The sequence below is a fragment of the Aricia agestis genome, chromosome 18, assembly GCF_905147365.1.
Source record: "Aricia agestis chromosome 18, ilAriAges1.1, whole genome shotgun sequence".
Lineage (NCBI taxonomy): Eukaryota > Metazoa > Arthropoda > Insecta > Lepidoptera > Lycaenidae > Aricia > Aricia agestis.
Window position 1 is genome coordinate 4,708,078 of NC_056423.1, and position 15,563 is coordinate 4,723,640.

Consider the following 15,563-nt stretch of genomic DNA (forward strand, 5'->3'; position numbering starts at 1 on the left):
GATATTCAGGAAAAAAATTATAACTCTACTAGCATTATCCAGGGAGGAAACAGGGGACAACGTTTGTATGGAAAAAATGGCGGTGTGGAATCCTCTTAATAGCGAGTAATGAACTGCATTTGGTTTTGAACTGCTTTTTAGGGTTCCGTACCTAAAACGGGTAAAAACGGGACCCTAGTACTGAAACTTCGGTTCTTGAGTTACAGCCCGCTACAGACCCGCTACAGCTAGACTTTTGAAATTTTCATAGATTGTGTATTTCTATTGTCGCTATAACAACAAATACTAAAAACAAAATAAAATAAATATTAAAGGGGGGGCACCCTTACAACAAACGTGATTTTTTGGTCTTTTTTGCTCGTAATTAATAATGGTAGCAGGTACGTACGGAACCTTAAAAATAAAATTCGTAAGAATTTCAACTTGTATCTTATATCTTTAAACGGCTCCAACGATTTTCATGAAATTTAGTATATAGGGGGTTTCGGGGGCGATAAATCGATCTAGCTTGGAATCATTTTTAGAAAATGTCATTTTATTCGTGTTTTACCGAATACCGAGCAAAGCTCGGTGAAATAGCTAGTTTGTTGATTAATTGTTAATAACAAACATCTTAAAGGCTGTTAGGCTGATAACCGATCTCTCTAATCTCGGTTTTCGATTTGGTAAATTAATTAATTCTATTTTGAGACGAATTTTGTAATACATAATTGTTTTGTTGTTCATAACATTTTTTCACTTAAGTGGTAATTAGGTTTTAAAATATTGCGTTGCTTAATTATAACGGGCTTTGAGCGCGGCGACCGAATCAAGACATTCCGTAACAAAAAAAATCTAACATGTCCCACTCCGTCCGGCACAGCGCAGCGGTGCGGCGTTGCAAGACTTCGGCACGGTGTTTGTGTGCGTGCGACTAGACGTATACGAATTATAATTACATCATTTGATAAAAATGCTATGCAATAGCTTTACCACGGCAGTCACCAAGTGCCACACTTTTTTTATTAAAAAAAAATCATAATTGAATAATTCAAAGATGATTTCGATCTAATAGATTTTCTGTCACTCTTTATTAACTTATAGCTAAGAAAATCTTATATATAAAATTCTCGTGTCACATAGTTAGTTACCGTAGGTACTCCTCCGAAACGGCTTTACTGATTTTTACCAAATTTTATATGCATATTCAGTGGGTCTGAGAATCGGCTACTGGGTACTTTTTATATTGATAAGTGCATTTATTGAATAAATAATAGTAAATTATTACAACTCGAGACTGACGGCGACCACTGTTTGTGCGACGGGATAGCGATGGACGTTGCCATGGTGCCATACTTATAAGTCACTTCAATAAAATAATATGGGCTAAATACTTATATGGCAAAACAACGTTTGCCGGGATAGCTAGTATCATTATAAATTTCTATGATGTTATAGTTATGGGTAGAAATAAAATATTGTTTGTAAACGCATTTTTTATTTAATTTCCAAAAAAATCTTACATTAAATGATTTTTATAAAACGGTTCCAGTCATGTACATTTTTACTAATTCCATAAGGAAATAGATGTATTTAAAGGAAATAAATTATAACATGACTGAAAATGTTTTAAAAATATTCTTACACGCTAAATAACATCTACTAAAAATGCACGAAATTTCCAATAAGAGAAATAAAGTAAATATATTATGATATTATAATTCTTGTAAAATAAAAAATAAGAAATAAAAACATTGTAATGAATATTCCCTTTATCATTTCAGTTCCTTATAGTAGCATTAAACTATGGCAGTGCTATTTCTTAATATTCAATCAATTATTATAATAATAGAGCTAAGAGAGATATTTTTGAGCCATAAGATGATACTGGTATATATTTTCTGTTTACTGGCATAATAATATGTATACTGGCATATACTTGAACATAATACGTTGAAACAAAGAGGTGGACTGAGAAAATCACAGTATGTAATTGGTAAATTGGTTCCAATGTGTGCGGGAGAAGTGACACCTAAAAAGTAGTGAGTCCTGCATCATTTGATCGGGTTATATCAATTCAACGTTAGTCGTAGTGTGTCGGCTGGATTTGACATAACGCCACCAAAACGTAGATCAATCTGACTATGAACCAACTCCTCTAATTTTTTCCTCAGTCCCTCCTAACAAAATGGCACTTAGTAGCATTCCTCTCTGTCAGCGTTGTCGGGCCAGTCGCAGACGTTGAGTTTGGTGTTGAAGACAGTGCCGGGCTTGCACGTGAACTGGAGAGGCTTGCCGTTGTCGCAACGCCAGTACTGGAATGAAAAAATTGCATGAAAAAAACGTTCTTCCAAATGAGACCACCAAAACGACACCACCGGTGGTGTATCTAGTCCATATGACCCTGGTGATGTCAAGATGACCATTTAAGTAACAGATAATAAACTCTGCTTGATCTTCATTATTGGAGTTTTCATATCAACAACTAAGCAATAATGTAACATCACTAATAGTCGGTGGTGTTATATGGTCTAGAGATTCCATATTGTCACCGGTGGTATCATTTTGGTGGCGTCAAGTGGAAAGATAAAAAAAAACAAGCCGAACGCAGAACCTTCTCCTTTTTGGACGGTAAAATGGCTCGAGACTCGAGAAGAGCACGTAAATAATACGGCCTTTTCTTTTAATGTGTAGCAAAATTTTGTGAACTTATCACCTGACAATTAATTTGAAATCTATTTTTTATACTCAATATAAAGATAAATATAAACACACACCGGATATAACATAGACGGCAAAACAACTGCTAGTCTATCTATATTTTATAAAGGCAAAAGCTTATTGACTGATAAATTGACACAAGGAAAATAGAGCTAGAAAATTTTCTTCAAGGAATCTTTCCTCTTGGGAATGCGTGCGAAATTATGATATAGATATATGTAGAAAATATTTTTGATAATTACACCCCTAAGGGGATTAAAAAGGGGAATCAAATTTTGTAGGTAATTTTGCAAGCGCACACTGTTCGTACAAAATATACTCTGTTATTTCCAAGTTATTTCCCTACTAGCGGTCCTAAAGCACCGTTGTTTAGGATATAATTCCGATTTAGGTGTTCGATTCTCAAGATTCGAATACCATTTCGATTGCAGACTTTGTTACTGCTAAACAACATGTACGCACACGAGTAATAGAAAGGGCTTTCGAAGCTCTAGAATCGGACCCCTGTTTAATAGCGTGAACAGAACAAATGCCAGCTATTTGTGACAGTGCAAGTAATGCTAGCAGTTTGTTAGTGTAAGTAATGCTTACATCCGTCATATGTGATAAGAAATGTGCATTTTCTGCTTATACGGGATATGAACATTTACCTTAGCAAGCGACCATTATAGCTTAAGATGTAACTTTAGTAACAATATGAAAAGATTACAAAAAAAACAACAAAAAAAAACAAATCTTAGTTTTGTTTATATGTATATAAAACTTTGCCCTTTCTTTATTTATCACCATATTAGTTATTAGACAAAGCTATTTCATATTAAATTTTTAAGAACCTATTGCTTAGTTTCATAAAATACATGAATAATGTATAAAAAATTTAAATAACAAAAAATTAAGCGAAATTATTTTACAAGCCAAAGTGAATCGCTTTCGTCACTTAAGTTTATATTTGAAATTAGAATTTCCAGAACTTTCTATTGAAAGAACACTTTAATAAAGTAAGGACATGCTACGTCTAGCCACAAAATTTCTCTATTATTTAGTGTCCCAATGAAGCATAAGACTTATTTAACTCGTATAGTTACGCTTATATAAATTTCTTACGACGAATCCCTTTTTTTCCTTCGTAGATTGTATACAGAAAATTAAAAGTGCAAAGAGTAAGAATGATATATTATAATATAATATATAGATAATATAAGACTAATATTATTAATTTTATGCAGCAATCTTGACTGCAATGTTTTGTTCTATCGTTGCGGACTAGTTATTGAAATGAAAACTAACCAAATGCAAATATCACTTGTTATAATAATATAATACATAATAGTTTATTTGGTCTAGTTTTTTCTTTATTAAACCACAATGTATAATAGAATGATAACGTAAGATATTTCTACATAGTCTACTACTTTTAAAGTAATTACGGAGGTTGTTCTTAGAGACCTATCCTTACTATCAAAATAATTGGATAAGGTGTTTTTTTTTAATCAAGTGAAAGTGATTTACCTTATCACAGGTCCCCTTGACGGGCATGTAATCGTCGTTCTCGGTGCACTCCGTAGGGCTGTCCACCTCGTTTTCCTGGAATTAAGTGAATTTGGTTATGATGAACTAAAATGAACTTTTTTATGCTTTTGACAGCCCTAGTTGTAGACTAGGGCTGTGAAAAGTTATTTTGTAACAATTGGCTCTTGAGGGTCCATCACTTTGGAATAGGTACCTCAACATTGATGTCAAGTTTGTCAATTTATGTTACATACAGTTCTTCTGTGGTAAATAATAATTGAATGGGTCATTTAGAAACGCGACGCATTGCATCGAGTCGTAACATTGCAATGTGAACTCTAAATAAAGCTTTGCTACTAACTTTATTTTGTAACATGAAAAGAATCTACTTTGAACCGTGATGAATAACCATAATAGCCATCATTATCGCGAAGCTATAACATGACCAATCGATAAAATATGAGCAATCATTGACAAATATTATGTTCATTACTAATCGCTTATATTGGTCACACATGAACCAACCTTTCTGATAAAAACTTTACGCGCAGGGCCTATAGCAACGAATACACGTTCTTAATAGTTTATCCTTTAGATAACGGCCGGATAGGCAGGAAGTTAGCTATAAATAACCTATATGAGACTCTGAAATTTATGTCAGTATTAAATCACATATTCCATTGATTACCTCACGGCCTTCTACCATTATTATGACGGGTTTAGATTTATGTGCACCTGAAAGTCCATACGGGCAGGCCGATCGATCAGATCGGACTGGTCGCACCGACAGGCCTCATGTACAATATCATACACGATCAATTTCAACATAGCACAGTCCATTCTCTATATCTGTGGCCCGTATTATGTGATTTTCGGTCTACGGCAACAATGTGGTACATTCAGTTTTATTTTCCTCCTGACCGGATGGTCAGGTCGGTTGGTTGCGATCGATCGGCTTTTACGTATATGAAGACCTTTAGGCCGACTGGATTCCTAATCGCATATCAAAATGTTATGTCCTCAGGCCTTTAGGTCGATGCCAGTTTGTTCTTAGCCTCTTTCGGTTTCATAAAGAGAGACTGCCACCTGCCAGGCCTCAGCACTCTCGAGCAAGTGAACCAAACTCGAAAGCGTCCCGCCCAAGCACCGCCATGAGATCATGGCGCTCCACGGCCCAAAGGTGTCCTGGGCCTGGGCCGCAACGCTACATTCATGGCAGGCTGGCGTAGGGTCTCTCCTGGTGACCTTACATAAGCGAAAAAAAATGCAGTAATCTTTCTTATTGACAAAGCAATAGGAAATAACACAGTCTAACATAAGGCCAAGAGACTTACCGATGGTGCTTCCTCAGGTACTTCAGCTATGGTTTCTTCTGTGGTTGTTGACGTTGGTTTCGTTGTCGGCGCAACCGTTGACGTGGTTGACGGTTTCTTGGTGGTTGTGGTTGTGCTTGTGGTTGGTGGTCTGGTAGGTCCCTTGGTTGTGGTATAGATGACGGGAGCGCCTTCGGATGGGTCAGGGGTAGTAGACGGGGGTCGCGCCCATTCAGGCTGGAAAGAAAATATAATGTATTTAAAGAAATAAAACTCTTAACATACTAAATACTAGATCATTTACTAGCGGCTCCTGTCGCGAAAATGAAGAAGTTTCGCTGTAAACGAACATGTAGCTAATTTATGTATATTATTTACTAGCGACCCAGCGTACTAACTGAACGTTGTTTTTCCGTATAAATTATTTCTAGTATCAAAATAAAAAGTGGGTATAAACCTATTCTCAGGCCTAAATATAAATGTACATACAAAATTAAACTCGGTTCACAATCGTGCACAAACACTGTGGCACGAGAATTTTATGTAATAGAAGATTTGCCAAAAATACATAAAATAAAATACATATTTCATAAAAATAAAATAGGTTCGGTAGTTCGTAAAACCCATTCAGACAAACAAACAAAGTCTACAGATTTATAATATCAGTAGATATAGATTTCAAAAGTGGGAAGTATTTTTCCTTTTTAACGGGTCATATTACTATGAGCTGATTATTTAAAATTGAACAACTGCAATCCTTGAAAGTCAAACTCAGAGACATAATAATGATTAAACTTCAATTCAATGTTTGACATAAAATGTAAATCTTCATTTAATTACAGTTAAGTAATTAATATTCATATTTCGTCTACTGAGTGCGGCAGTAAGATTAAACTATTAGAATACAGAATGTGAAATATCTTCAAATCTTGTGATTTACAGTATAAACGTCAACAGCTAATCTTTATTAAAACTTAAAAGCTATTTCGATTTCACGGATATAAGATTAACCCGCAATCACTGTTTGTTCCTCTGCCTGGAAAACCGACTTTATTGGACTAACTGCTACTATTTTTGTATCTTATTTTATGGCTTTTTCCCGCAGCTAAGTAAATACTTTTTTTTTTAAATAAGGGGGCAAACAAGCAATTGTTTTGCCATATAAATTATTTCTAGTATTAATATAAAAAGTAGATAAATGCCTCTAAGGCCTAACGTTGTACATACAAAATTTAATCAAAATCGGTTGAGCCATTTTGGAGGAGTTCGCGCACAAACACAGTGACACGAGAATTTTATATATTAGATAGATAGAGAACCAAAGAATCAAACCTAAAAGTCGATTAAGAGATTAAAGTGTAACCTTGTGGTGGATTAACTTCGATAAGGCGGGGATTAGGTTCTTTCAGCGTCAGACAAGGGCCGGGAAACTGCTGAGCACTTACTAATAGTATAAAATATGTATAATGTGTCCGTCTGTTTCTCATATAGAGACAGACGGATAAAGGCTGCTGAAACGGTCAAGATGAAAGGTATGAAGATACATAAAGAACCCGACAAAATGTAAAAAAAATATTCAATAGTCTAGACTCCAGTTATTAACTTTTTCGATGAAATTCCCCTAGGTACTAGAATAAATTGAAGTGAGAAAAGACGTGGGAGAGCCATGCTTCCGCATAAATGGGCCGGCTCGACCGGAGAATTACCACGGGCTCACAGAAAACCGGCGTGAAACAGCGCTTGCACTGTGTTTCGCCGAGTGAGGGAGTTTAACAGAGGCCCAATCCCCTACCCTTTTCCCTTCCCTACCCTCCCCTATTACCCTATTCCCTCTTAAAAGGCCGGCAACGCACTTGCAGCTCTTCAGATGCTGCGAGTGTCCATGGGCGACGGAAGTTGCTTTCCATCAGGTGACCCGTTCGCTTATTTGCCCCCTTATTTCATAAAAAAAAATCAAAATAAATTTTGTCCCTATCTGGCAGTTAGTGAAGTCGCTTGACAGACACCGACAAAACGTAAATTAATCTATATATACATTATAGTCTCAATTTTTAAAAGAAGAATTATTGTACTGTATTTATTGGCTACCAAAAATTTACAAAAATCGCTTCTAAAGTGTTCCAAATAAAGGCAAAAGCCAATACAAAGTTGAGTCCAAAGTAAAAGTAGATAAAAGTTCGCCCTTCATTTGGAAGTTTTGTCGTGCCCTGCTATTCCGCCCTTGGCCCTTCGATATCGAACAAACTGCTTTATTAATTAACTCAATAAATTACTAACACTAAGGGCCTGTTTCACAACTTCCTGATAAGTGCCGAATAGGCTATCCACCACTTAACTTGACAGATGAAGTATGGAGAATCTGTGAAAAAAGTTGTGAATAGCCTATTCGGCACTTTATCAGAAAGTGGTGAAACAGGCCCCTAGAAGCATTAATTAATGATAACTCAACTTTAGGCTCCATACGTTTTTGGTCAAACTCTCCATTAAATTAAATATGTACATATTATAACACAGGCCAACAAAATTAAAAATATATTTGGTGCCTGAAAACTAAAACCTGTAACCTGTAATTATTGGAATTTGTGCCCTGATCATATTATGTTTCTAAGAAACCAAAACTACTGTTGGTCTATGTATATCTGAGTGAAGACGTAAATAATTATTGTTAATATGCTGTACGCATTTCTATACTTTTTTACTTAAAGGTGGAAGTTGTTTTCGCGGAATATTGCTAAAAATAATAACAAACTAAATTTAAACTGTGGATTTCCGCAAAGTAACGAATGCCTAGCGGAATATATTAACTTTATGATGTTAACTGAACTCCTTCCAGTGTCTTAATGTAACGTTGGGACTTGGGAGTTGGGACAAAGTTTAAAACAAAATCGATATATTTTTTCTTTCTTATGATCTTTTATCGAAATATATTTGGAAACTCCTGCTGAACTTTCTAGACGAAACTCTCTTCATTTGAAAATATTTTGAGCTTAAGGTGGCTTTCCAATCTTTGTCACAAAGTAGCATTTTATTTGAATTACGGGTCGCGGTCGCTCGCGGCAAATATCCGAAAGCCACCTTAAGGTGACTTTCCGATCTTTATAGAAAGCGACCGCGAACGACAAAAAGAACAAGTGCACTGGCACTTGTTTGACTTTGTTTGTGTAGGTACTGACCTAGGCTATAGGCACAATAGACATAACTACCAGTAGTTCGACTGCAAAGAAACGGACAGGTTTCGATATCTGTCAAATTCGTCGGGTTTCACTAGGATTATGAACGGAATGTGCCTCGCGCTGGCTGATATAATTTATTTTTAAATATTTAAAATAAAGATTTCAAAATTGGATTCTGCCAATTTTAATCGCTTGTGCCAAAACACAAACAACAATACGACCAAAGAGGAACACGTCCAGCGAATATGTCATAGTTTTAAATTCGTAGGTAACAAGTTAACAACCCTAGCGACGATTTTCGTCATAATACGTCAAATTTAAAAATTTCAACATCAGCTCTAAGTCGGCATACTCTATCATTCTGTCTACTCTGCTATAGGTTTTTTATTTTCTGCCGACATTAGTTTAGCGACCCATGCCGCCGCTCCTTTGTAATGGCGTAGACTGTAGAGCCAAATGAAACCTAGACTAGGGTCTAGGAGCTAGATCTTACTGTGGAATTTTTTTTAACTTTAGTCGGTCGTGGTCGCTTGCCGCGTTGATCGGAAAGTCACCTTTAGAATTAATGTTTTAAGATAAGCCAAAAGCATATTAAGTGCACAAGTGGAATATTACTTTATCTCTAGAACTTAAGTTGGTACCTATTAGGTTCTGAACCTAGGCGCACCCCAAATTAGTATTCATTAGGATACCTACGATAAGCCCTTAATTGGGATTTGATCTTGGAATAGACTTTCATAAAATTAATACTGTTATAACCGACACACACGTTCGAATAGCCAAACAAGTTTTATTATTTCAATAAAATTAATTTAGTGCTTTTTATATTACTTACTTAAATTCTATAAACTAACGCCAATTTCAGATTTTTTTATTTTTGCGCACTAAACATCACCAAATTTACCCATAAGTGAAAATTAAAATATAAATACTAAAACTAAAGACTCTACTGCAATGGTTTTCTTTCTAGAAAAAGTCGACATTGACTTCGAGCGTGTATATAAACTATAACAATACTATTATGATGATCGAATAAGATTTCTTATTATCGAAAAAAGTTGTACCTACACTGAAGTTTGAGTAAATCGACCAACTTATTCAAACGAGTGAACTATAGTAACTGATAAATAATTCTTATAATAAAAAAATACAATTATTTTAAGCCAATTAACACATTCGAATGTCTAAATCAGCTTACATATTTTGATCCAACATTCGACCCAACATATTCGAGCGTGTGAATCGCCCATCCAATTAGTATTCTACGTACCGTAGGTGTAGTGTTGCCGGCGCGAGGAGGGGGCACAGTGTACGACCTCATGTGTTTGTCAAGGAGCTTTATAAGAGGATTCTTCTCGCCGCACAGTCCTCTAAAGTCGTCCATGTCTATGGCCCAGGTCATTGCCCCCAGGTATCCCTTTTCCTTGATCCAGTTCATCTTGATCTCGATGCTGGTGGGATCCTCGTACCCAACCCACTGGGTTCCCTTGTAAGCATAGGGACACTTGCCCTGCTCATCCCATTTCTTGGTCCATTCAGATCCGGGCTTATCGACGTAGTCGCAGATCTAGAAAGAGATAGAGTACTTAAAAAAGAGAGATAAAACATTTTAAAAATGATAATAAAGTTTTTTTAATATTATAATATTAATAGCCCCCACGCTGATTGCCCTTCCAGTAGTGATTTTATTGAAATTCATCCCTTGGGTATAAATTTATTGTACACACACTCGGGCACTATACAGTGCCCGAGCGTGTGTACAGGAGAACACTCTATTAATAAATATTATGTAAAGATGAGATAAAAAATTAGTATTAAAAACATTTTGTAAAAGTAGTAATAAACAATATTTCATGGCTGGCTCCTTTAATTTAGATAAAAGTTTTCAGTACATTCTCTTAGATACAAAATATTACAATGGAGTTAAATACCTATGCTTTAAAATATAAAATGATTTATCAGTATTGTATAAGTTTAACACCCAATTAACAAAGTATCGTAATTTAAAACTTTTAACATAAATAATGTTTAGAATAAAAGCTGTTAATAAAGGGTTTAAAACATAGTTTCATGACATCCAAATGTTATCGAACTCTGATATATTTAATATTCTAACCAAATAAACCTCGCCTTATCGCTGTTGGTAAAGTCATAGTTTTGAAATTACTTAAGTTTGATTATTACAGAATTGATCTATGAGTATGTTCTAAAATGTAACCCAGTATTCTGTCAAGTGCTCAAGACGTCTTGCATATGATGTCATATTGTACTGATGGGTCTCTGGTCGGACAAGTGTGACGTATTAAGGTGCCCATACACGGGACAATTTGTCGTTTCGTTCGATCGTCAAGAAAATCGTTCAATCGATCTTTTGAACGTAAAATCGTTTGCGATATTGCTACACATGTACAATTTGTCGTTCGATTTTAACATCGAGGAGATAAATCGTTACGATAATTGTCCCGTGTATGGCCACCTTTATAATGACATCCCAACAACATCATATACGTATTGACGTATGTTTTGATACGTTGTTTGACAATGCACAGTCGTATGTTTTGAAACGAATCAACGACGTCGATTCTAGACATCATGAGCTCTGCCCTTTATACTGGGTTCGATTTCGGAATATACGCCTAATATTTACCTAATTACAATAACGTTCTTGTCACTAAAAGTATCTTCTTGAGTCGTAAATGAAGCTTAACTTTAAACACCTGTTAAAATACAGGAAACACCTGTGTCTTTTAGTTTTATCTCTGCTACCACCCAATGGTTGACTGGTAGAAAATTCCCTATAGCATTAAGTCCGCCATTGTTACATGATTGTGCAAAAAGTATAAATAAATAAATAAAAATACGTTATTTACGCGATTTGATGTTAGGTTATGTTAGCGGCGGATAGAGTGAAGGAACTCACTGTTATGGGACTTTCATCCTTATTAACTTCAAATTTATCTCATAATAAGCCCAGAATCCCGTGGCATTAGTGTACGGGGCAGGGTATCCACCTCCTGCCTCCTTGTTGATGTATGTCCCTGGGTTATAGTAGTTGTTGCCGGCAGATAGAGTGAAGCAACTCATTACCACGGGATTTTCGTCCTTATCAAGCTCAAACTTACCTCATAGTAAGCCCAGAATCCTGTAGCATTAGTATACGGGGCAGGGTCTCCACCTCCTGCCTCCTTGTTGATGTAAGTCCCTGGGTTGTAGTTGTTGTTGCCAGCAGATAGAGTGAAGGAACGTCCGTAGAATGGCACTCCGACTACCAGTTTATTGGTAGGACAACCCTTCTCCTCCCAAAGGGCTAGGCCGTCATTCTAGAAAACAGAAAAATGTTTTTACTTAATTCAAATTGGTTACAAACAAAGGTTTTCTTAATGTCCTAGTAGGAAGGTTGAAGGAACCACCACCGGTTTGGAAATTTTACCATAAACCAGGATTCAGAAATTATCAGAAACGCAGCTAGAAAAAATAGCAACTTTTTAGCAATAACATGATAGAAAAGTCTAAGGATTTATATTATAAAGGATAGAAATATGAGAAATTATGTATGAATGATATGCGATCGCTTCCGAATCGTTTCCGACTAGTCATGACGACAAATAAGCGTATTTGCAAAACGCCTACTAAATTATGTAATGACTATGTTACAAACTATTGACAAATAAATGTGTAGTGAAATATCAACAGACATACACTAGATTAAAACGGCACACAAACATTTACTGTTTGCCAAATTAATTTGTATGCATATACTCTATAATCTAGCTCCAATTTCGTTCCACAAACAGCGACCGAAGTATCTATTATGATATTCGATTGTCGCGAAATTGTAAATATTTACCGACTTCTATGTAGATGATATTTTATGCAAGATATCTACTTGTATTGTTAGTTATAGGTAGCTAATCGTTAATTGTTAAAATTGCCTAAGGGTAAGACCGCATTAGACGACACTACACTGCAGAGGCGACGCATCACGGCAAAAAGTTTCGTGGACGAAATTGTATGACCTAAGCCGCACTACGCGACAGCGACGCTGCGCGACACAAAACGTCAGTTCCATGGAACGTGAAATCGTATTGCGGTCTCACCTTTATCCTCTTTAAGCAATGATTATAAAAAACATAATATAATATCATAGCAGGCCCGGATCTAGGGGGGGCGAGAGGGTGCACGTGCCCCAGGCAGCAAAAATTGGGAGGCGGCCGGAGGCCACCTCCCAATCTTTTGCAGCTTTCTTTACCGCCGCGTGCGCCACCGGTGGCCCACCGCGCTACTACGTCAACGTTGTTTCGCAGAATTATATCTGTTGCTAATAGACTTGGAGGCATCACTTGTCACCAGGGACCTCGGCCTGACATAAATTCTCACCACCGCCACTTCAATTCAACAAAGTTGCGTAGAACTCGTTCTGCGGTTAAAACCTATATGACCATGAAAATTATTACCTATTTTTGCTTGGAGGGCGGCAAATTGGGATTTTGCTCCCCCCTTTTTAAAACGTAGATCCGGGCCTGTATCATAGTCTTTAAGGGTATTTTTTCTTGCTATGCCTGTTCTCACCCACACTCGGATCTAGTCCGCATGCGGGTGACAGCATGCTTCCTGCTGCTACCTCCTTTTAACCTCTACGACCCTAGTACTCACCACGTTCAGTTTCTCATAAGCCCACTGGTCGTGCGGGCGGCGGTACAGCGGGGAATGGACGTCGGCGAACCCGGCCCAGTTGCCCCTTAAGTCGTACGACATCACGTGGATCGCATCCAGGAGTCTGCAAGTTGAGGTTATATTAGCCTGGTACTATCAGAGAAGTTGTTTCCTAGACAGATGGCGGTCCTATTATAGTAATTTGGTCGCGTTAAGTCAAACTCATCCGACCGATAACAGCTAACATTGAATTGACATAAGCCGACCAAATGAAGTAGGTCCTACAACTGCCTAGGAATTAATTTCTTCGATGGAACAATAATAAAAAAATCGCCACCTCGGTCCAGTGGTTTAGACCGTGGCTCTTGAATCGAAAGTCGTGGAATTCCCGCGTTGGAAACGTGTTATTTCAAAGTTTGGTTAGGACAACGCTGATCATCTGATTGTCTGACAAGTAAGATGATTCATAGGGTGAGCATGTAAAAAGTTTTCCTGGACACCAACTGGCGAGAAATCAGGGCAGGACAGCCTTATTTCCATTTTGTCAGATAATCATGTGATTAGCCCGCATTATCCTAACCAAAAATGGAGCTAATTAATAATAAAAAATATATTTGTTTAAATCCAACTCGATTAATCCCAAACTTTAAAACACTGGGAGTCGGAGGCGTAAATAGCAAAGATTTAATCGTATCCTCTCAATAAGGTCTCTGAAACTATTTAATAAATTTTGAGATAAATTCGTCTATAAAATAAATTGAAATTCTGAAAATAGATTGATCAACTGTTTTTGTTTAAACTATTTAAGGCACAGCGCTTAACAATTGATTAAATAAAGGTCTGAAAGCGCCTGCCAAAATTACATCTACTTAGGCCTTTCACCAAGCCGGGTTATTGCTAATACTGTGTTAAATAATAATATTATCATATTGTCTTCTAGTTCACAAAATATACTAATCATTATTATTACGATAGCTTATTGTACTATCAATGAATTACAGGTAGATGGCGGACCTTCGTAATTTAGTAGCGTTACTAGATGACGCCTGCAACTCCGTTGAATTAAAAGTCGTTTATCGCACGGGAAACGTGAAATTTTTCGGGATATAAAGTATCCTATGTCCTTTCCCGCGACTCAAAGTATATCCGTGCCAAATCTCAGCAAAATTGGTTCAGCGGTTTGTGCGCAAACTAGCTATTTTACTGAAATTTGATATGGAGATACCTAGAGTCCCGGGAAAGGACATAAGAAACTTTTCTCCCGAAAAAATGTACGGTTCCCGCGCGATAAACGGAGTTGGGGGCATAATCTAGATTCTAGTTTATAGTAATGGATTAACATAACCCGACCAAATCCATGGACATCACATCTAACATCACTTCTGCTTCAATAAAACCAGATACCGCCACTTACTCGCAAAGTTCAGGCACATGGTATCCCTCGTTCAGTCTAAAGTTGGCCAACGGAACCGCTGCAGTCAGCTCCCACTTCTTGCCAGCCCTGATGAAGGCCCTCCTCAGCTCCTGGACGAGGAACAGGAACCGGTCCTTGTCGGAGAAGGAGCCCCCGCGGTCAGAGGCCCCGGGATACTCCCAGTCCAAGTCAAGACCGTCAAAGTCGTATTTGTCGAGAAAATCTGGAAAGAAACAGAGAGTTATAACATTTTTTTTTTAGTAATAATTGATTTTTATCATTGTCAATTGTCATCTAGCCACGATGGTTTAATACCAGTGATTGATCTATGGTTGCCTATAATAATTGACATCCATGGTGTATGATATAAACAGTTTGGTAATCATGGCAAGTTTCGTCGAACGTGAAGAGAGGTCTTGGTCACGAGAGATGAATAGCGGTCAGTTTTGCGTTCTTCTATAGGTACTAATATTATAAAGCGGAAGAGTTAGTTAGTTTGTTTGTTTTTTTTGTTTGTTTGAACGCGCTAATCTCAGGAACTGCTGGTCCGATTTGAAAAATTATTTCGGTGTTAGATAGCCCATTTATTGAGGAAGGCTATAATAGGCTTTATTTTATCACGCTAATACTAATAAGAGCGAAGAAATAGAGAAAAATGTGGAAAAAAACGGGGGAAATTATTTGAAAGGGCTTATCTCACGAACTACTAGAGCATTTTTTCTGTTATTTGGGTCAGATAAGAAATAGACCACGTGAAGGATCATAGGCTTTTTTGTGTACTAATTTGTCTGTGTAATATCT

The 15,563-nt window shown here is 36.9% G+C and overlaps 1 protein-coding gene across 2 annotated transcripts in view; it reads right to left on the bottom strand.

The window, feature by feature from the left end:
• Nucleotides 1-1,718: 1,718 nt before the first annotated feature.
• The window catches only part of LOC121736019 (endochitinase), a 35,942-nt gene continuing 22,097 nt past the window's right edge, over nt 1,719-15,563 (bottom strand). For both annotated transcript variants that reach the window (XM_042127050.1, XM_042127049.1), the window contains exons 5-11: nt 14,763-14,985; nt 13,349-13,472; nt 11,818-12,015; nt 9,966-10,262; nt 5,544-5,759; nt 4,210-4,284; nt 1,719-2,294 (exon numbers count right to left, since the gene is read on the bottom strand). In XM_042127050.1, coding sequence (XP_041982984.1) covers nt 2,175-2,294; nt 4,210-4,284; nt 5,544-5,759; nt 9,966-10,262; nt 11,818-12,015; nt 13,349-13,472; nt 14,763-14,985 — 1,253 coding nt within the window. In that variant the 3' untranslated portion in view covers nt 1,719-2,174. The remainder of the gene's footprint in view (nt 2,295-4,209; nt 4,285-5,543; nt 5,760-9,965; nt 10,263-11,817; nt 12,016-13,348; nt 13,473-14,762; nt 14,986-15,563) is intronic.